General features: G+C 29.7%; 1 protein-coding gene across 8 annotated transcripts in view; it reads right to left on the bottom strand.

The window, feature by feature from the left end:
- Positions 1-21,603, bottom strand: part of SelR (methionine sulfoxide reductase SelR) — a 29,878-nt gene that overhangs the window by 6,494 nt on the left and 1,781 nt on the right. For 3 of the 8 annotated variants that reach the window (XM_035373729.2, XM_085819376.1, XM_035373728.2), the window contains exons 2-4: positions 21,133-21,311; positions 18,793-18,913; positions 13,671-13,843 (exon numbers count right to left, since the gene is read on the bottom strand). In XM_035373729.2, coding sequence (XP_035229620.1) covers positions 13,671-13,843; positions 18,793-18,913; positions 21,133-21,307 — 469 coding nt within the window. In that variant the 5' untranslated portion in view covers positions 21,308-21,311. Of the gene's footprint in view, positions 1-13,670; positions 13,844-18,792; positions 18,914-21,132; positions 21,312-21,603 lie in introns of those variants that run through there. The other 5 variants (XM_035373733.2, XM_035373732.2, XM_035373735.2 and 2 more) reach the window with 3 other exon arrangements.

The following is a 21,603-nucleotide window of genomic DNA, read 5'->3' as shown; positions in this document are numbered from 1 at the left end:
TTACTCGTTTACCTGTTGTAAAAGTATCTGGAAGTGGCATTCGAAGGTAATTTGAAATTTTTACTTAACTTTAATATCTTCTACAATTTAAACAAAATGAAGTAATGTGGTATGCATTATACAAGAAGATATGATTTTACTAAATAATTACAATATTATTTTTTAAAAAAAACTGGTGTAAATATCTTATTTTTCTTTCATGTCTTTCTTTTTTCTTTTGCTTTTTTTCCCATTAAATTACTAGACAAATTGCGTACTTTTGACCGATCTTACTAAAAAAAGGTTTGGTTCCTGGAGTAATCATCCAAATAATTTTAAAAATCATATAAAATGTGAAAAAGGTTGCATAGGAGGTAGTCAGCTGAGGAGCATTTGATATTTTCGTTTGAGAAGTAAAAAAAAATATATATCTTTTCTCATTTTAGATTTTTTTTTTTTTTTTTTTTTAATACAAACCAACCTTGTCTCATATTAAAAAAAATAAAGCTTTGAAAACTACAGATCTCAATAAGTTCAATCTCAGTGCAGATTTCAAAAGTTCTTTTGATGCCCTTCAAGTTCCATAACAGGCATAAAAATTCGAGTCAAAGGCATCTCTCGTGAATAAAAAATACATTTTTATTTTAATTAAAAAGAATAAATATTTTAGTTAAATTATAGTTTTACTTTTAATAAACATTAAGTTAAATTAAATTTAAATAATTCTCTTGCGCATTAAGTAATGAAATTTGAATTTAACAAACATTCTCTATTCGTAAAAAGCAAAGTTAATTAAATTTTAAATTATGAAATTTAATTGTAAACAAACGAATGATTAATTATTGCTGCGAACTAATCTGCAATATCATTTAAATTCTGAATACATGGATGACGAAACACGAATTGAATAATTGAAGAGTTAGGTTTGGAGGCAACTTCCCTTGATAAGTTTGTCTCCTGCCTGTTCAACAATTATTCACTTATACATTTTAAAAAATTTTTTAGGATTAAAAATTTTTTTGGAATTATATATTTATTCATGGATTTTGATACTTTCACGTAATTTATATATGCTCTCAGAATTTAAATGATATTGTAGATTAGTTCGCAGCAATAATTAATCATTTATTTGTTTGCAATTAAATTTCATAATTTAAAATTTAATTAACTTTAAATTTGCTTTTTACGAATAGAGAATGTTTGTTAAAGTTTTATTTTAATTAAATGTGTTTACTTTTTGTTTATTTGCATTTTTTCTATTGATTAGTTCTTAAATGTTAATGTTTTTTAAAGAAATCGAAAGTTGATTAAAGAAATTGATATATTAATATATGAATATAATATATGAATCATATGCTTAAAAATTCTTTTCCTATGCTATTTACATACTCAAATGAGTTTTTTTATACCGAAATAAGTACTGGATATATACTGAAAAGTTTTTTTACATTCATGTACTGGAAAAGTATTTCCTTATGCTATTTATATAGTGAAAAATGTTTCCTTATTGTGAAATAAATACTGAATGTATACTGAAATGTGTTTTATATTCTTCCCTAATGCTATTCATATGCTAACCTGTTAGTTTTGAAAGACTCCTTTTTAACTTTCCCTCTATATTAATTTCCAAACTTAAGCTGAAACTTCGTTTGCAACATTAAACCACAGTATTTTATAAAAGAAGACTCCCATCATAAGTTATCTATTTTATGAAGCAGTATAGAGATTGTTTGTCGAATTACATAATCACCTTGTATAAATGTTTATTTATCAGATCAAATTATATCCAAAAGTGCATCCTGAAAAATTCGTTTACAATAGACTGTGCTACTTTCAGTGCATCAGGAACTACTTACTGGTGCATCAGTACTTGCAGTGCGTCAGGAAATAATATTTTGAATCTATATTTTAATCAAAAGTTGCCATTCTTAATATTATATTATTTTTATTAAACACAGTGCCTTATAATCCAGTCTTTTACGATTTTTAAGTAATTATAAAAATTTATAGTTGTTATTGAATAATGAAAAATATTTATGGCACCATTATAAAATTTAGCGTAGATATGTCAGCCTTGTTCAAAATTTGTAGCTTAAGAATAAACAATAATTTTACTTTCCTTCATTTCGTAAAAGGTGATATCGTGTCAAAACTTTGCAAATAATGTACCATCTATTAATGCAGTTATAAAAAATTAATTAAATAATAAATACTTCATTGTATACATTTAAAAAATTAGGAGCGCGAGAAAACTGTAAACATAGTAGAAATTTCCGCCTAAGTTAGAGTTAATATTTAAAATTGCGTCATAAATATTTGCGAATAAGCTATACATGGAAAACCATAAGCATATTTTGAGAATGTATTTTTGTAGCAAAAGACCGATGTTTATAGTGTTACCCATTGCAGAAAAACATGAAACTCTCTAAAATACCTTTCATATTTATCAAATAAAACTTCCATTTATATATCATTCTATATTTAGCAAATGAAAAACTGCTGTTAAGGATTTTTAACGTTAAATTTACATTACTGTCATATAATAAATTATTTTTTAAATTATGTTATATTATCAGTATTGATCAAAATTGAAATGACTAGGGATTTAAAAGCAAATCTCTTACCTCAGTTTTCAAATTTTCCCCCTTTTAAATATACAGAAATATGCAATAAAATACCGTATTGTCTCAAAACATAATGGTGTCATATATGAAAAAGTTTTTAAGAATCTTTCAGAAAGACAAAAGGTGCTTACATATAAGATGTGCCCACGTATATAAGTTTGATATATCAAGTAAGTTAGAAGAAAAGCCATTAAAAGTCTAATCTTGTTATTTGAGATAAAATTAAGTAAATATATCTCCCATTGCTTTACGAGTTAAAAAATACTCTTAAACCTATTCTTTAATATTAAGCTGCCTGATCAGGATGATTTCAGAAAGGAATAGAAATTGAAAATTTCGTCTTATATGCATCCACAATGGTATTAAATTTACTGAATTTTATTAAAATATAGATAGCTTATTAAGCTAAAAATTTATCCACTGTAAACAAATACTCTAAAGTCATTTTCTCACACAAACATGAATTAATGAAAAATGAAGCGAAATAAAATTTTAATTGATAGGAATTTTTCAAAAATATCGTTAATGTTAATACCAAATTCGTTCATAATTTCTCTGATGAAATAAAATTTGATTTATACTACCAAAGATTGTATACCAAAGAGGCTTAAATAAAACACATTATACCAAAGAGGCTTAAATAAAACACATTATATCGAGTAAAATATCATTTACATATATTCATGAAAGCTAGTATAATTGTAAATATCAACTCTAAGAGCATAAAAGTTCGCCTAATATTTTTCAGAAAATATAATGTAATTACGACTCATGTTAAAGCTGTAGTAATAAAAACATGTATAATTATATCAGACATTAAACATCCTCATTAATTAATGTATAAAAAATTTACACCTGCAGTTGAAAATTGTAGGCTATTCCCCTTAAATAGTCTAAAATAGGCTGATCATTATAATCATTTACAATCTTTTGAATTCTGAGAGATGTATCTCTGTAAATTTTTCTACTTACTGGTGGATAGTGACCTGCAATGTATTGTTCAATTTTTATAGAATTTAAATTTTGTTCCTTTTTTAAGCAATAAATAAATTTCCAGATTGTTGGATGGCATCCGTTCATGAGTTCTTTGAATCTGCGATGCCATCCTTCAACCGCATTATTTGTCCTTGGAACTTTATCTTTTACAGCATCATAACAGTTCCAAAGAGAGATGTCAAACACTGGTCTGCAACGTTGTCCACGACGAGTAAATCTACCAATCCATGTGTCTTAAATAATTTATGATTGGCTGAATGATGTTCATATTATTTACAAAATAAGTAGATGATATTAATTGTTCAAATGCTTCAATGACATCTGAAGTAGGAACGAAAGCCAAAGCTGCAAGTTGAGAGATTTCCAAAACGAAATTCGGATCAGTTTCATATTTACTTTGCAAACCTGCACACTGAAACTTTCTATACACACACTGACTTAAATGAAAAAATCATCTTCTCTGAATGATATTCGGAAAGGAATTTTTAAAGGCATTTATGGCAGCCTTTTCAAAATCAGTCATTACAGTTTGGGGCTGCAGATCCGGTTTCAAAGATTTTATCACCGTAAACACTCATTTGTATGTTTCTTCGCGTTTGTTTGGCATTAATACATACACTGAAGGTATCACATTATCATATTTAACACCATGGATTGTATAAATCTGACTGAAAAGCGGTGGTGTTGCTTTAAAAGTTCCATCAGCAAACCAGTTCGGACATTCAGCCATGAAGTCCAGATTTCTGAGGGTCGAAAAAATTAGAATTCTGTCTGTCTGCGCTCCATTGTCATACAGCAAAAATTTCTCTTCTTTTAGTGTTTTTGAAAACTGTTCTGGGATTACTAATTCTCAAGACATCTAGGATTATGTAATGGCATTTCTCCGTGTCGAGCATATCTGATAATTTTTTTAATATTTTCCACTGGTGATATATGCCCCGAAACAGTACAAGGAAGACCAATTGTACCAACTGCTGCTAAAGAATGTGTCGATTCCTGCGTTGTTACTGCACGCTCTTTTAATTGAACTCATAATCTTTTCGCTGTAATTTTGTCAGCATTTGGAGGATGCCCGTGAGATTTTTCAAGAATGATATTATCATCTTGAGTGTGAATTCGTCCTTTGCACTTACAAGTAAAATACTCTACACATTTCCAAATACTTTTCTCAGCACTAGCACGTTCAAAATTATAGATGTATCCTTTCACCATAAGTTGTTTACGGTTCTTTTGGCTGATGATATAGTGTAACGGCATGTTGGCTTCTCTGACAGAAAACGCAGTTAAGTTTCCGAGTTTCAGGTACAACTAAGACTTGGAGCATCAGACATACATTATTTACCTAATTGTCAAACAATGGTTTTCTCGAGGCAGGAGCCACCTGTTTCCCCTTCAGGCTCAAATGACGTTTTACAGTTTGTTAAGTAAAAATAAGCAGGTGTTCCATTATTAAACACAGTTAGTATATGTTTATTAGTAGTTGAACACCAGGAAAATTTCTGTGAACTGAAAAATGTCAGCTAAGCAATTTACAATTTGATTTATTTTTAATGTATCTGGGATCATTATTGGTAGTTTAAAATTAATGAGCAGTTTTTGTATATAGTGCTGGAACAGATTAAAAATTTAATAAAAATGAAACTCGAGGTTCCTTTCAGGTAACGAATATTAGCATCTTTACTGAGAAAAGCTAGTAAACAGAGTTTTGAAATCGGAATAAATTATTTAATTATCTTAAAATGGTTCAAACCCAAAGAAAAAGATCTTTAAATCAAATATCAGATAGTAATTGAATCTTAAAATAATTAGACTGAAATTTTATGATAAACAATTAGAAGTAAAACGAAGATAAAAAGAGAGATGAGTCTAGTTAGAATAAAAATATCTGTGTAGAATTAAAATAAAAAGAGTAAAAAATACAGCAATCCAACATCCAAGTTTTAGTTATAGAGATGTCTTATATAAGCATATTATACTCTAAGTAAAGTGGTAAAAAGCCTTCCGTGTCATGTTTTTTTGTACAACTGGACTATTGTAATGATCTGAATGTTGAGTTTTATCAGAAGTACTTTATTAATTACGTATCTCGAGGTCTCTATCGATATTTATCCACGTATTGTCGAGCACACGATGCATGTAGATCACAGCCACTATCATACTATAAGCAAACCATTTACTTGAGAAACTTAAGATTGAGTCTACCAGGAAAATCAGAAATGAGCTATGAGCTTTAAATCTTAAAGTCACTCTGCACGTTTTTTTGACGCATTTTCATTTTTTATTGAATTTTTTTGTTTTTGTTTCACATTTAATTTTATATGAACAAATGTTTCGCAAAGCATTCGAATTTATAAATTATAATCTTTAATCTTACTGTAATCATGACCCCTATTGGTGGCTGAATGGTTAAAATCGCTGAATGCTAGGAGTTTGAACGCAGTGCCATTTCAGGCAAAGAGGCTGGCTTCGTGGTTGGTATCGAGAAAGCCCTCATCGCAGGCATCCTTTCTCTAAGCTTGATAGCCTTTGTGTGCCTTGCCATATTTAAACAACCTAGCCTATTGTGTAAACATAGAAACATATGATAAGAGATTACACTCTTTATGGAAACGAAATGTACATGTCGAAAGTGTGCAATTAAATTCTAGACATGTTGTTTACATATATATTTATATGTAAATGTAGTATGTAAATTGTGCAATGCGTTTATTTGCTAACAATTTTTATTTTTAGTGCATTTTTATAAAAAATATAAATACCTCTTACATGATAATAGGACCGAGACAATGATGAAGAGAAAGAAGTACTCAGCTAGAATAAATAACTCAGATGGGAATTGCACGGGAAAAAATAACATGAAAGACAGTGTTATTTAAACCTGAAAATTAATTAATATGCATTATTCTCTGTCCTGATAAATATTTTATGTAGGTTTTTTTAGTAATTAAGTCTTTTAATTAAGTTTTGTTTAATTAGGTTTTCTTATCATATGTGTGGAATTCAATCATTTAAGGTAATGTGGATTACCTCAAATAACAGGAAGTGCGGATAAATGGACAACTGTATTATTTCATAAAAAATTATCATTATGAAAATTTATTGCACACGGTACTGTTATTAAGCAGTGTTATTATGCATGGCGTTAAAAAAAATGTCCCTGAAAAATTATCCTGGGAAAAATGTTTCAGTAAACATGTTTCCAGAAAAAAATTGAATGTTTCTAGAAAATGTATGGCTATTTTCTTATTTTTCCAAATCTTATAGCAAACTATTTAATGTCATATAAATATCACCACAAGTTTATATAACTTTTAAAATTAATGAACATTATTTAGCTTATACATAAGAAAGTTGCCTTACATTTAATGAAATATGTTATACAAATGCACTAAATGTGAAATATTCTATAAAAGATACTTAAAGTGAATAGAATTAATCATACGATTGTCTTATGTGGATAATCACATATAAATTTAAACTAGGTCTTTGGAACATTGTGCATTATGCTTATCAATGTAGAGGTTATGTAGATTATTTTTTTAACAGTTCGTCGTAAAGGCCAAATCATATTCCCAATTCGTAAAGCCGTATATCATACTCCTAGTTAATAATAATTCGTAAAATGATATTCCCAGTCCGTAAAGCTGTAGATGCTGTTTCTAGGCCATAGATGTGAAATATATGATATTTTATTCTTTAAGGGGCTGTGTACAATTCTAAATTTCATTTTGTATAATTTTTTCTAAAGATTACATTTTAATTTAGAATTAAAATTAATTAGATAATTAAGATTACATTTTAATTTAGAATTACTCGGTCCTGTTATTATGTAGATTTAATCGTACAGGAACAGACGTTGTGATCACGAGACATAAAGAAAGACAGTCGTGTGGGCGTTTGTTGAGCAATCGGAAGCACAGGGGAATTAATGAAACATTTCGGAAAGCGGAACTGGAAAAAAAAAAAAAAAAAAAAACCACAGTACTTTTAAAAGCATTATACCAATTTCATTTACTTGTAAAGCACTTATATTTTTTCATTTCTTTGTATTTATATTATTCTCATTATTTACATAAACTAAAGTTTTATTCCTTAAATACATTAAATCGTAAAAGGAAATTTTATAATTGTTGTGTTTAAACACCGGACGCCAAATTTTTAAAGTTGTTTTGACAGATTAAAACATATTTCGGGAAAATTTGTATATTTCTCTTATTGGTCTGAAGAAGTATTTAATAATAAAGAAATTTAAAAAAATAAATAAATGCATAATGCACAGTTCTGAAAAGACACTGCTTAAAGTTTATATAATTAAAAAATTATTTAATTTTGGAAAATCTTGTTCCTCAGATTTTAAATATTTTCCATTCTCAGCGACAAAGTTTGAATTTATGATGTTTTCATCATACGTATAATCGTAGAGTTTCGCCTCCTTAATTGAACTACGTAAATATGTAATTTTATTGGAAAAAGTTTAAAATTTCGGATTATTCATTATTCGTATCGTTGAACTTTGGCCAAAAAAGGAAAGAAAATGTTAATTAAATCTATATTTTTAATATAATTCATTGATGAAATTATATATTAATTAAATAAATCTGTATGTATGAATACTTATATGCAAAAGAGGCAAAGGGCCTTTTTTCAAAAACAAACAAAGAAGGGCGATCTAAACACGCTTGAACTCTAAACTTTTCTGGGTTCTCTTTTTAAACTGCATGGTTGATGTAAAACACACAAATACTAAGAAGTTAAGAAATGCTATTTCTGTCTGTACATGGACCATCATCAGTAATGACCGAAATTTTCAGCTGTCTTTTATTAACCAAATAGCCTTCAGCGGCCAGAGGGGACAGGACCCTGGAGTAAGGCTTGAACGAAACACCCGTTCACGGATGTTAACTAATGGTTGACCCTCTCCAATAGTATAAATAGCTGTAATTCATTCGCCCTCCCCTGAGTTCAGCCACTTAGCTTGTTTTTCAACTCAATACTCAAAACTAAGACCTTCAAGCGTTAGTTTCCCGAAAAGTTCTTAATTGCTTTCACCCTGCATACAGATTGCTACAATTCCCAGGCAAATCCTAATTCTCACTTCTCTTTCGAAACAAATATATACTACCACTATTAATGAAAGAAAAAATTTCCTTTTATGAATAACTGAATATGAAATGTAATCATTTATTAAAAAATGAACTTTTGTAAAAACGCATAAATCAATATTCTGAAAATTTTAAGTGCGGTGAAATACAGCATTTAAGTCTCTCCCTTAACCCTTTCAGTCCCAATGGGTTAAGTCCCAGTAGATGTTTAAAGAAACCTAGAGAGAATTAAATGCATTAATTTACTACATAGTTGATATCCCACTGGTAGCAGGCATCATTTTTAACATCCCCATTACAAAATTGTTGTGCGCATCTTCTTATAGAGGCTTAGTGACAGACTGTCAATTTCTGTTAGTGTGATTTGTGTCATTTGTGATAATTACCAAGAAGGCATAAAAAAAAATCAAGTCAGTTGAAACAAATAAATTGGGATTGAAAGGGTTAAACAATTTAAGATGTTTTATAAATTTTCAGTATTTAGTTATTCAGATTTCAACCAGTAAAATCATCTTCTCCAAATGCCATTTGTTAAATGTATTTGAGTCCTCAAAAAAAGTATTTTTCCTTTCATTTAAAGATTTTATATTTTGACAACTTGCACATCCTTGTTTTTGATATTCTGCACTATATCACACTTAAAATTATAAATTTTTGCTCATAAAAACTCACAGATTCATGAGTCTATTTGAATTAATTGTGTTTCTTATATCCAAAACATGTTTAATATGTTGAAGACGTATATTAATAGAGTTTTATAATATATGTTTAGTGGGAAATATGCACTAATACATAACATGCATTAAAATAATTGAGTCACAGGATCAGTAAGAAACCATGGTTATTACCAAAATAAATAAGGACAATGTGCAACATAATAAAGACTACAGAAGTGAATGAGGACATTATTTAAAATAAATAAGGACTATATACAGCTCCTCACACTCCATCATCACCACTACATAAGAATTAAACATAATGCAACAATAAAATGAACAAAAAAGAGAGAGTCTGTGCAATCCATTACTCCAAAAAAAGCATATGTTTCGAGTATATACAAGTATTAATACATAGTATGAATCACAACCAACACACTAAAAGTTGTACTAAACTACAGCATACTAAAAAATACTATACTTCAAAGGTAAAGAATTCTTAGGACAAAGAATCGCCACATAGTAGACTCTCTCTCAGAAATATTAATTTTAATTTCGCTACAGATTTCTGGAGTGCATAAATTTAGATATTCTGAAAATTAAACACAAAAGAAAAACATTAAAATTGTCTTAGGAAGTTTGTCACGGTAAGTTCAATAAGTAATTACAAAATTTTCGAGTAAAATGTATATGAAAATTTAAATAAAATACTCTTAAGTGCTTATAAGAAATGTCTTATATAAAAGTTTTCTTCTACCAATGGCGGCCCTCAGCGGACTTCGGTTTGGCCACTACTAAGTGATGGTCACTTTATTACGGAGGCACTTAATTATAGGTGGGCCACATTTGCCTCCTATGAAGGACAGTTACAATCCTGCCTTCTCCGAGGTTCGAACCGGGGACCTTTGGTATCGCAGCACAGCGACTCAAACCACTATACCGTCTAAGCGGTCTAAATATAAACGTAAATGTAAGCAATCGTATTTAAAGCGACTACTCAAAATTCCATTCTTTTTAATCTTGAGTGAATGTGGTGAACTTGCGTGATGATTAAAACCAATGTTTATTGTTCTCAAAAACACTGTTCGTCTTAGAGGGAGATGTCACCAAGCAGGTTCACTGCAAGTATACATTATTTCTAAAAAAAAAAAAAAAAAAAAAAAACTGCATGAAGATTTTTGTGATTTTTCTAAAGAATAATGTGCATGTGAACCAGTTCCTGAGAATGTACTCCACAAAGGAATCCCACCCCTTAAGCAGATAGCCGTAGTGTGCTTTGGCATAATCTAATAAATATAAAACCTATTGAAATATTATATAGCTGACTTTCTTCATAACTATAAAATCAGCATTCAAGTAACTGACTGCACGCTGTGCATGAAAATTTTAATGTCATTTTAAGAATAAACTGAAACAAAACAAGAAATAATTTTCTCTATAAGTGTATTAGATTATCAAAAATGAAGAAAATAATCTCAAAATTAACTTAGCAATTTTTTTAAAAATAAGGTTATGCAGTTACTTACCATCCTTTTTCTAATCTTTTTTAGATAATACTTTTCATCAAAAATTACCAGTAAAAACTTTATAAAAATGACTTATTAATGACCTTTGTTAGTTAACTATTAATATTACTTTGTTACTATATATATTACATTGTTACTACTATATATATTACTTTGTTAGTTTGTTAGTTAAAATTCTATTAAGTGCTATAAGTTGCATTAATTTTCTATGCTTAAGTATATATCGGAAATTCTAAATTCTTACTTTTTCAGCAAAAATTTTTTGTTAATAAAAAATATGAAAGTAAAAATTATCCTTCTTCCCATTTTGCGCTCATAAATCATTATGGGAATATCCATTTACAGTTATTAAAGCCTGAAAAAAGCATGTCTGCGATGTTATCGTCATGCGATGATTTGTAGATACTTTATTTTTTACCACGATATTTTCGACGACGATGTTTTTAAACTGCGAAGTTTTTGCACCGCTTTATTTTCGACGACGATATTTTGTACGACGATGTTTTAGAACTGCGATGTTTTCTCCCACGATGTTTTCGCCTTGCGTTGTTTTCTGCGCGACGTTTTCGTCCGCGATGTTATCGGCGGACACCACAACTGAGTTTAAATTAAAAAATTAAAAAAAAAGTTAATTTATATTTTGACACAATACAGTGTCTCGTATATACTTCCCGTGACTTTGTAAAATCAAAAGGTAATAAAATTAATATTTAATAAATAAAATCATTCTTTCATACAACAAAGGCTTCCTTGTAGATACTACAGTCAAAAGTCGTTAATTCGGACACCCATAATCCGGACCTCAAAGCTACAAATTTTCTGCGCATGCGTCAACGCGTAAGACCTTTACCGCTGCGAATTTGCGCGTGCGCAAAATACGTTTACGAATGCGCGTTTAATGTATAACGGACGGGATAAGCTAAGCTAAAATTACCTAATTATCTATTTCAGTTAATGTTGCAGATTGCGTTGTTCCTTAATCTTCGAATTGGATCCGGATTATTATTTTTTGCAGACTGTTAGAGCAATTTTATAAAAGTAAGCTTGAACTTTCGATTATGTCAAATAGAATTTAGAATTTCCGATATATATTTACTAATATGTAAAGGATATACAAAGCGAAAGTATCTTTCCGAGTCCATTAAACAAAAAGTGGAATTGCTGCAAAAAATGGATAAAGGCCATATCCTTTGTTTATCTAAACTTTAACGTTTGTTTATCTGCCTGCATTGAATTGGAAGTTGATCTGTCAGCACTATCCTTATCTTAAGGGCAGATGTTTTTATTTTATTTGGCTTATAATTGCTTACTCAATGTAGTATTTCATCTGCTCTTTGATATGATTTAAATCAAATGCCTCATCATTATAATTCATTATAATTTGCTTCCTGCTGAAGAAAGTAACAGAGGTTATTGAAAACAAAAAAATTTCGATTGACAAATTACTTTGTAACTGAACAAGAAATTATGTCTGTTTATAGAATTAAAGAGAATGTATTATAACATAAAAAAGGAAGCAACTTAAACAACTTACATTGAAAGAAATGTTTAATAAAGTAAACAAATAAATATCAAGCTTTTTTTTTGTAAATTTTGATACCCTTTAGATCATAATTGCTCATTATTTTATAAATTACGGTTTCATATTTTTAATTTTATAATTTCTGCATGCCATCTTACCAGATTTAAACTGATGATCTATAATCCGGAAAAATCGACAATTCGGAATCACCGAAGTCCCGACGAGTCCGGATCAAAGACTTTTGACTGTATCAGTTTTTTGCATAACTTATTACTAATACTCAGACAAAGATAAACAAAGGAAAGAGAAAACATTATTAAATTATGCAAGAAATGATGCTAAAAAACTATAAATGATAACTGAAAAAGTCAATCAGTTGGATTTTGAATTATTTTATATTCAACTGCTATTGCACTTAAAAAGGCATGGAAATTCCCAACAATATTACTGTTGACTTAGGCAGTTTTATTTAATTTACTAAAGGTGTATAACTTATAAATTGAGAAATAATTCTAACAATTGATTTGCAATACCCCTTCCCCCTCACTCACATTTTTAGATTACACACATGATTTTTTATAAATCAAATATGCATAGTGTTTCATTAACAAAAATGAGAATTTAGCTTTAATTCCTTTAAAATGCAAGTCTGAATGAATAATATAAATTTAAATCTATGGATAATATACATGATAATAACACAGAACATGTAACACAACAGAATACAATTCATTACCATTATTTTTAACAAATTGTTATTATTTTAAATTTAATATGCACACGCTTATTTTCATTAAGTTTACACAAATGTTTTATTTTTTAAAAACAAACTTTTTAACATACTATTCAATAGCCAGTATCTTTAATATTTTTTAATATTACCAAAAAACCTATTTATTAATTACATATTAATGCTTACAAACCATTTCTTACCTAAAAAGTATCAAGCCTTTTTTTAACACATTTTATGAGCTGCTAAAATTCAATTAATTACGTGCTTAGAGCTATTCCTAATTGATCATGTTATTTAATTTTTCATTGACTGCATGTTGGCAATAACCATATAAATTCACTGATCTGGGTAGTATTATTTCAGAAAATGCCAAAATGTATTGCACCATTTCGTAAAATGCCGAAATATTGTCTGTTCTGAATAACATTATTTAAGATTTAATAATTCTATTATTAAAAAAATGTAAATTATTTTAACTGAAAAGTAATATCACTACTTTCCTGAGTTGCTATATTTTACTTTTATAACTTACCATGAGATAAATCTTCTTTGAATTTCACATTATTGCTATCAATCACATCAAAAAATGAAGGCCAACCACATTTTGTTTCAAACTTCGCTTCAGATGAAAAGAGATCTTGATTGCACACAATGCAAGAATAAATGCCTTTTTCAAAGTGATTACAATATTTTCCAGTAAATGGTCTAAAAAAATTCAACATTTCAATGAATGGTATGCTTATAAATTTTATTTATACAGAAATCATTTTTACAGAAGAATTTATAGTACAGTCAAAAGTCGTTAATTCGGACACCCATAATCCAGACCTCAAAGCTACAAACTTTCTGCGCATGCGTTGCGTTGACACATGCTCATAGGCGTTTACGTGTGCGCGTAAGACCTTTACGGATGCGAATGTGCGCGTGCGCATAAAATGTTTACGCATGCGCATTTAATGTATAGCGTACGGTATAAGTTAAGCTAAAATTATCTAATTCAGTTAATGTTGCAGATTGCGTTGTTCCTTAATCTTCGAATTGGATCCGGCTTATTATTTTTTGCAGACTGTTAGAGCAATTTTATAAAAGTAAGCTTGAACTTTCGATTATATCAAATAGAATTTCCAATATACTATATTTGCTAATATGTAAAGGATCTAAAGCGAAAGTATGTTTCGAAATCTGTTTATCAATTTCACGCTGCTCGGGGGGGACGCCGCGGCGCGTAATGAATTAGAAGTTGATCTGTCAGCACTATCCTTATCTTCAAGACAGATGTTTTTATTTTATTTGGCTTATAATTCCTTACTAAATGTAGTATTTCATCTCGATGTACTCCGTCTTTGATATGATTTAAAACAAGTTCCTCGTCATTATAATTCGCTTCCGATAGTCAAGAAAGTGACAGATGTTATTGAAAACAAAAAAATTTCGATTGACAAATTAGTCGGTATTCTCGACACAGCAATTATAGGACTTGAACAGCAAAACTTTGCATCTAAACAAGAAATTATGTCTGTTTAATAGAATTAAAGAGAAAGCATTATCACATGAAACAAAACAACTTACATTGAAAGAAATGTTTAATAAAGTAAAATAAATATTAAGCTTTTTCCTTTTGTAAATTTTGATAGCCTTTAGATCATAATTGTTCTTTATTTCATAAATTACGGTTTCATATTTTTAATTTTGTAATTTCTGCATGCCATCTTACCAGATTTAAAATGATGATCTATAATCCGGAAAAATCGATAATCCGGAATCGCCGAAGTCCCAACGAGTCCGGATTAACGACTTTTGACTGTACTTATGCATTACCCTGTCAGTCACAATACTGTTACTATCACAGCAATTTATCTGCACCTCTCACTGCATGCTCAAATAAAAATAACAAGATTTACAGCAGCTTTTAAAACTTAATTATCTTTACAAAATAGGATTAAAATATAGTTAGTTCAGTTTGAGATGCGTGCCAAGCAATAAGGTAGCTACGAAGTCAAATTATTGATCTCATAGATTCGCGCTAATAAATGATTCAAAAATATCAAAAGTACTGCCAATAATTCTTCGACATGAAGATTTTTTTATCTAGTGGCACAGTGAAATTAAGAACCCTTTTACATGCATTATGAAAAAAATTGTAACTGTGCATGCGTGAAGCATTAAGCACTGTATAAATAACACAAGGTGGCACATATTGTATCTACCAACTTAAAATGAATTTGATTAGATTATTCAATTATGGCAAAGCACACAAGCACACGAGGGCTATTTGCCTAAAGGGAGATATGCATTCATGGAGGACACTCGTATACACATTACACATGGGGAAAACCACGAAAACGCCCATGCAGCCAGCCCTTTCACGGGATTCGAACCCCGCACTGAACAACCAGTGTCTTCGTCTTTACCGCTTGGCCACTGGTGGGGCCTCAAATTCAAATTATAGCACGTAAAATTCAAGTACAGTACAAAGTTCGAGATCCGGATGTCCAATATCCGGAATGATCTAAAATTCGGACCTTAAAGCCACCCAACAAAAAAAAATTTTAGGCACTTTTTTTTATGCTTTACGTATGCCCATTTGATATTTTTTCCCCCATAATAAAACATGAGGAGGGTTAATTTCACTTTGGCACTATATAAAATACTTCATTATTGAACAAATAATCATTTTAGTATAAATTTGTATGATCAATAATTTGGCTCCATATCTGGTTGGCAAACCAAACATTTTACACAGAAACATTGTTGATTTTGCCAAACCTGGCAAATCATTATTTATTATATTTTGCTTTCATCACCGCATGTTTGTCAACACAAGATAACTTGGGTAATGACTCATACAACAATGTCTAATTTTTTTTTTTTTTAATATTACTAATTTAATAACAAAGAGTAGGGTAACCTTCTATGTTAACATTACACTTGACGATTACAGAATTAAGTTAAATGCGCTAAATGTTGGCAAGGAAAAATTTAACAAAAATTTCTTTCCATATGCTAAAAATAGATGTTGTTAATCATACTCATTGGCAAAAAGATTACATTTAGTGCAATTTGAATTAAGAATAATTGATTTTTTATTCACATAAACCCAGAACCGGCAGCAGAATTTAGGGAAGCCAAATTTTCTTTTAATTTAGAGAAGCACTGAGTAGCAAAATTAAGTCATGTCATAATTTTTAGAATTTAGGAAAAATGCTAGGACCAAAAATTTAGGGGCGACAAAAATTTAGAATTTAGGGAGGCACTCAGTATCAGACTTTAGGACCTGCAAAGACTGCATCAGGTAGTAAAATATCTAGAGCCAGCTCTTAGTATGCTTAAGTACATGCGAGAATTTTTTTCAAAATGACTGGTATATGTCAACTTCAAAATAAACTTGTCTGCATGAAGACAGTACATATTTAAAAAGTTGAGAAAAAAAGCTTTTTAACTTCTGAGCTTAGTTCTTTTCAAAATAACTTCTTCATAGCCATGAGTGTTGTTAACTAATGACTATATTTCCAAATATTATTAAATATTAAATTACATACTTTTACATCTCTTTAATCATTCACAATTCTGCTTTTTCATATTTTTGCAGCCAACCGTATATTACAAATGAAATATTACTGCTGGTCCATCCATTACTAAGAACTTTGTGCTTAATTCTTATTGGAAATTTCCATGCCAGTATTTCAACAACCAAATTATACGCAAATATTGAATTGATATAAATAACAAAGCTCAATTTTTAACCAATATTCCATTAATTAATTGAAAATAGACATAAAATTACCATTTGTGCCTAGACTTAAAACAATCATTGAACTCAAAACCTTTAACAGCATTTTACCATCTTTAACCCTTTTGGAATGGGTATGTCATATTCATTGACTGCCAACTGTGTCTTAGAGCCAGGTATGTTATTATATCACTGATTATAGGGAAGTGGCTTAATGTCGCTCATGGTGAAGCTTATCAAGACTGGAGAATGTTGACCTTCATTCTGTACAGGTATTTTTTATTTTTGGTATTTTGATTCCAAATCAAAGTAGAAATCATGGGCTAAATAATGTACAAAAACAGAGCTTCTAATTAATTTTGTCAGCTGATGTTTTCCATGCTTCTCAATACTTTTGTTTTTATTTTTGCCGACATGGGGATGTATGCCCTATCGCTTTACAGGTTTAAAATATATAAAGTTTTCAAAAATTAATTCTGACAACTACCTAAATGTTCCTCTCATTGACAAAAATCGGAACAATGGGAATACAAATTTAATTTATGTGAATTTTATTTCAAAGTTACGCATTTAGCAATACAAATTACCCATCCCAACAAGACAGTGAATCCTGTTAGTTTACCATTACAAGACAGTGGTTTGGTGACTGAGGCACTTGTCGCAAAAGGGTTAAATATTACAATGCATGTTTTGCCTAATACAAGTTGGCTATCACTTATAAATATATATGTCATAAAAACATTTATAATTCAAAACTTAAATTTGAATTATTTTAGAAAATTTCATATCTTGTTATTGTTGCATTTAGTATATAATAAAAAAAGGAATATTTTAGAGTTTTAATATTTAGTTTAAAACCAAGTTTACAATCAAAAAAATTATATATTTAAGATTTAAAAAAAAAAATTATTAACAAACTACTAACTTAACTAGCAATACCCTTTTCAATTTTCGATTTTATTTGCCTGCATTCACCTACAAAGAATCTGTAATGTGTCGCTTTTGTCTGCAGCAATCTACAATGCTGTAAGCTCTTGCACAATTGCTATTCAGGTTTCAAACCATTTCCAGTTTATTTGTAGGTCTTACTAAAGTATGCACTCACTTTTCTCCACTGGGCTTAGTGGTCATAAGCATGTAGTTAACCATTTGGTAGCTTCATAGATTGTAACAATATGAATTTAACAAATATTCTATTCTATAAATTAGAAATATAACTAAGAAATTTTAATTGTAAAAATAAAAAATTAAATTATTAATTTTTTGGAATATATATTTTTTCTTGGTTTTAGATACATGCATTTAATTTACATATGCTCTTAGAATTTAAATGATAAATTAGTTTAACAGCAATAATTAATTTTATTTTTTATTTTTTCAATTAAAATTTCTTTCTTACATTTTAAATTTATACTAGCTTTATAGAATAGAATATTTGTTAAATTCAAATTTCATTCTTTACAGCAATGCGCAAGAGAATTATTCAAATTTAATTTAATATATTCTAGTAAACAATTTTTTAACAATATGATATGCATATACAAAACTGTGGGGGCACTTATCACACCCCTAGTGTTGCACCAATCAAGTCAGTATGTTCTATGAAATTCATCACCCAGAAATAAAATCGCATTTTAATTATCAAACTATTTGCACTTTTACAAAATTCCAGTCACCTACGAAACAGTTTCAAGCTATCTTCTATCACACATCCTACTCGTGTGACAGCTATATCTCTTTATGTTAATCGGTTTTATCTTCTGCCAAAATTCTTAACATTTATACATAAAGTAAAAATATAAATAATTAAAGGAACACAAAGCTCCCCACAGATATACTTACTGTAATAACTTCCCTAAACAACTACACATTTAGTTAATAACATGTTACAGATATCCATATAGACAGATAACATAACACCAACCTTTCAGTATCCTTTTCTTGTGTCACAGAATATTGCTGTGGAGTTAATCTCTGCTTCAATTCTTCTTTTGAAAAATCTATGCCACAACCATTTCCACAGCATTCCATTTTTGAAAATCTACCTGGCATTACAAAAATGTAAGCATTTAAAAAATAAATTAACATGGAATATATATCCAGGTTACAATAAAATGAAAGGAAAGTACTAAAAAATAAGAATGAATTTACTAAAAACTGTTCCATATTCCAAACAAAATTTACTGCATTCAAAATTAAGAGTGTCATACATTGTCAACATGACCACCAACATAAAAACATATACATTTCTGCTTAAACAAAAAAGTAAGTCATTATATCTAACTGACTTAGAAAACTATTACAGATGTTTACTGTATTATAACTCTTATTAGATATCTATCTAAATTTCAGAAATTTAAGATGTGCAGCTTCCCAACCTACTTTTTGGATAATCACTGCTTTCTTAAAGCATTTTTCATTCAATTTTGTAATAGGTTATTTGAATATGGCAAAGTCACAAGGGCTATCTGCCTAAGAGGAGGGCTGCCTTCTTGGAGGACTTTCTTAAGGAAACTGGCTCATATTCACATTACAAACGGGGTAAACCAACCATGTAACTAGCCCATTAGCTTGGGATTCACCTATAACTACCCGTTTTCAGCTGTATTAACCACTCGACTATATGTAGAAGTTGGCAGAACACCAGAATTTCCCCTTCGGTTATACATGTATAGTCCTGCCGCACTAACTGTACAGTTCTGCCTTAACTTCGAGGCAGAATGCCCCAGGGAAAAGAGCGAGCCAAGGTTTCCCATCCTTCTTCCTGTATCACCAACCTGATAAGAGGAATTTCGGCTTGCCGTGTATTTTGAGTGCCCTTTTGCTGCACAGACACTATACTCTTACAAAGATTAATGCTTTCTCCTGGATTCAAACCTGGGCACATCAATACAGCAGTCAGAGTCACCATTCACTTATACCAACAAGGCAATAATAAGGATATACAATGAAAACTTTCATGGCAACCAGCTAAGATGACAACTATTTCTAAGAATGGAAATAGCATCAATACCATAGTCACACAGAACAAGCACCTCTATAAAAGATCAAAATCAGCTGGAATCAGTCTTCTTGGTTGTACCGAAGAGATTTTACTATATTAGATAGCTTTTGACCGTGATCTGAGGGCACTGACTTTATGTTTTTATTTATTGCATTTGAGTTGCATCCTATTATTAATTAAACTTGCCCTAAAATTGCAAAACAGACTAAAATTGGTGAAATATGTTCACAAATGTTTATCTATCTACCTGGAAATTCCTCCCAAAGCACACAAGGTAACTTGAAAGAGAACATTACTTCTACATAATTGGGTATTTTTCCATTTATGTACATGCCATGCCTTTTGGCCTCTGTGATAATGAATTGAACACATGCCAAAGCCCAATGATAGCATCATCTGGGAACTATGTGTGCCTGTGTGTGTTTATGTAACTCGAATAATTAAATACACATACTATTACAATGTGTGGCAGGTGCATAACAAAAAAGTACCTATAATTGATATCTCTACATGTACAGACCTGGGATTTTATTCTGAGAATATTAAACTCATAGGCTATTACATTTTATTACTTACCATGAAGAAAGGAGAAGGAAGAATGAACTTTACACATATGTAACATACACTAACATGTGAAGGTCAACAGACATAATTTGATGACTCTTGTAAAGATTGTCTGAAATGTTTTTTATAATCCAGTGAAATTTTAATTATTTTTTAAAACACATTTATTTATTTTAATTTTTAGTCTGCTGTTGCTCTTCCCCTAATCCACAATATCCTTTTTCTGCTCCTAAGATCCACAATGGCCCTAAATCTTCTTAATGGGATATTAATGATTATGAATAGTAAGGTTCATTTACTAATTATGAGCTTCATAAAGCAGTTTTCATATTGCATATGGTCAGAAGTGAATAGGAAAGAAATATGCTTAAAAATGAGAGCATAAATATACAGTATGTGTTACGCAGTGACCGATACCTCAGGAAGAAAAAAAAAAAAAAAAAAAAAATTCCTTGAAGAATGCTGCTTCAGAATAAATGTAACCATAAAATCAGATTGAAAACTATAAATAGTAAATTAACGAATTGTTACGAATGGCTTTATGAAACTAACTGGTAGCTCACGACCTTAGAAATCTTAATTATATAATTTGAAATTGCAACAAGATAACAGTAATATTCATGTTTCCATTCATATACAGGTTAATATCAGCACAATGCTAGGAATTTTCATTGTGTCAAATTAAGAAAAACTCACGTTTGAAATCAGAAGATAGCCAAATAGTCTCAATGTTGTACTTCTGAACCACAGCTGATATTGAGCATACAGAAAAGAGACGACCAGCAAAGTGATGAAAAGGCTTCACGTTCTTCAAAACCAACTTAATTGTAAAATTAGAGAATGCTGATCGATAAATGTGTATAAACTGCATGAGACTATAGGCAGAAGAGAAAATTTAAATGTAATAGATAGTTGATATCAAATTTATAATTAAAAAACATGAATAAGACATTACAATTAAAAGTTCAAAGCAAATTCTAATATTTTTTAATACTAGCAAAGGATATATTACTTGAAATTTAAAATTAACAACATGGAAACGGATTTATTGCACCTTTAGTAATATTTTGGTGCAGAAAAATAATTTGTCAATAATAAAACTAGTATAAGGTCAATAAACATTGTTTGGTATATTCCCATTAGAAATGCCACCTCAGATACAGATAA

The sequence above is a fragment of the Stegodyphus dumicola genome, chromosome 6, assembly GCF_044657685.1.
Source record: "Stegodyphus dumicola isolate Sdum_Otavi_A_Nest chromosome 6, ASM4465768v1".
NCBI classification, from domain to species: Eukaryota; Metazoa; Arthropoda; class Arachnida; order Araneae; family Eresidae; genus Stegodyphus; species Stegodyphus dumicola.
The sequence above is the reverse complement of the archived record's forward strand: the minus strand, read 5'-3'. Positions and strand labels throughout refer to the sequence as shown.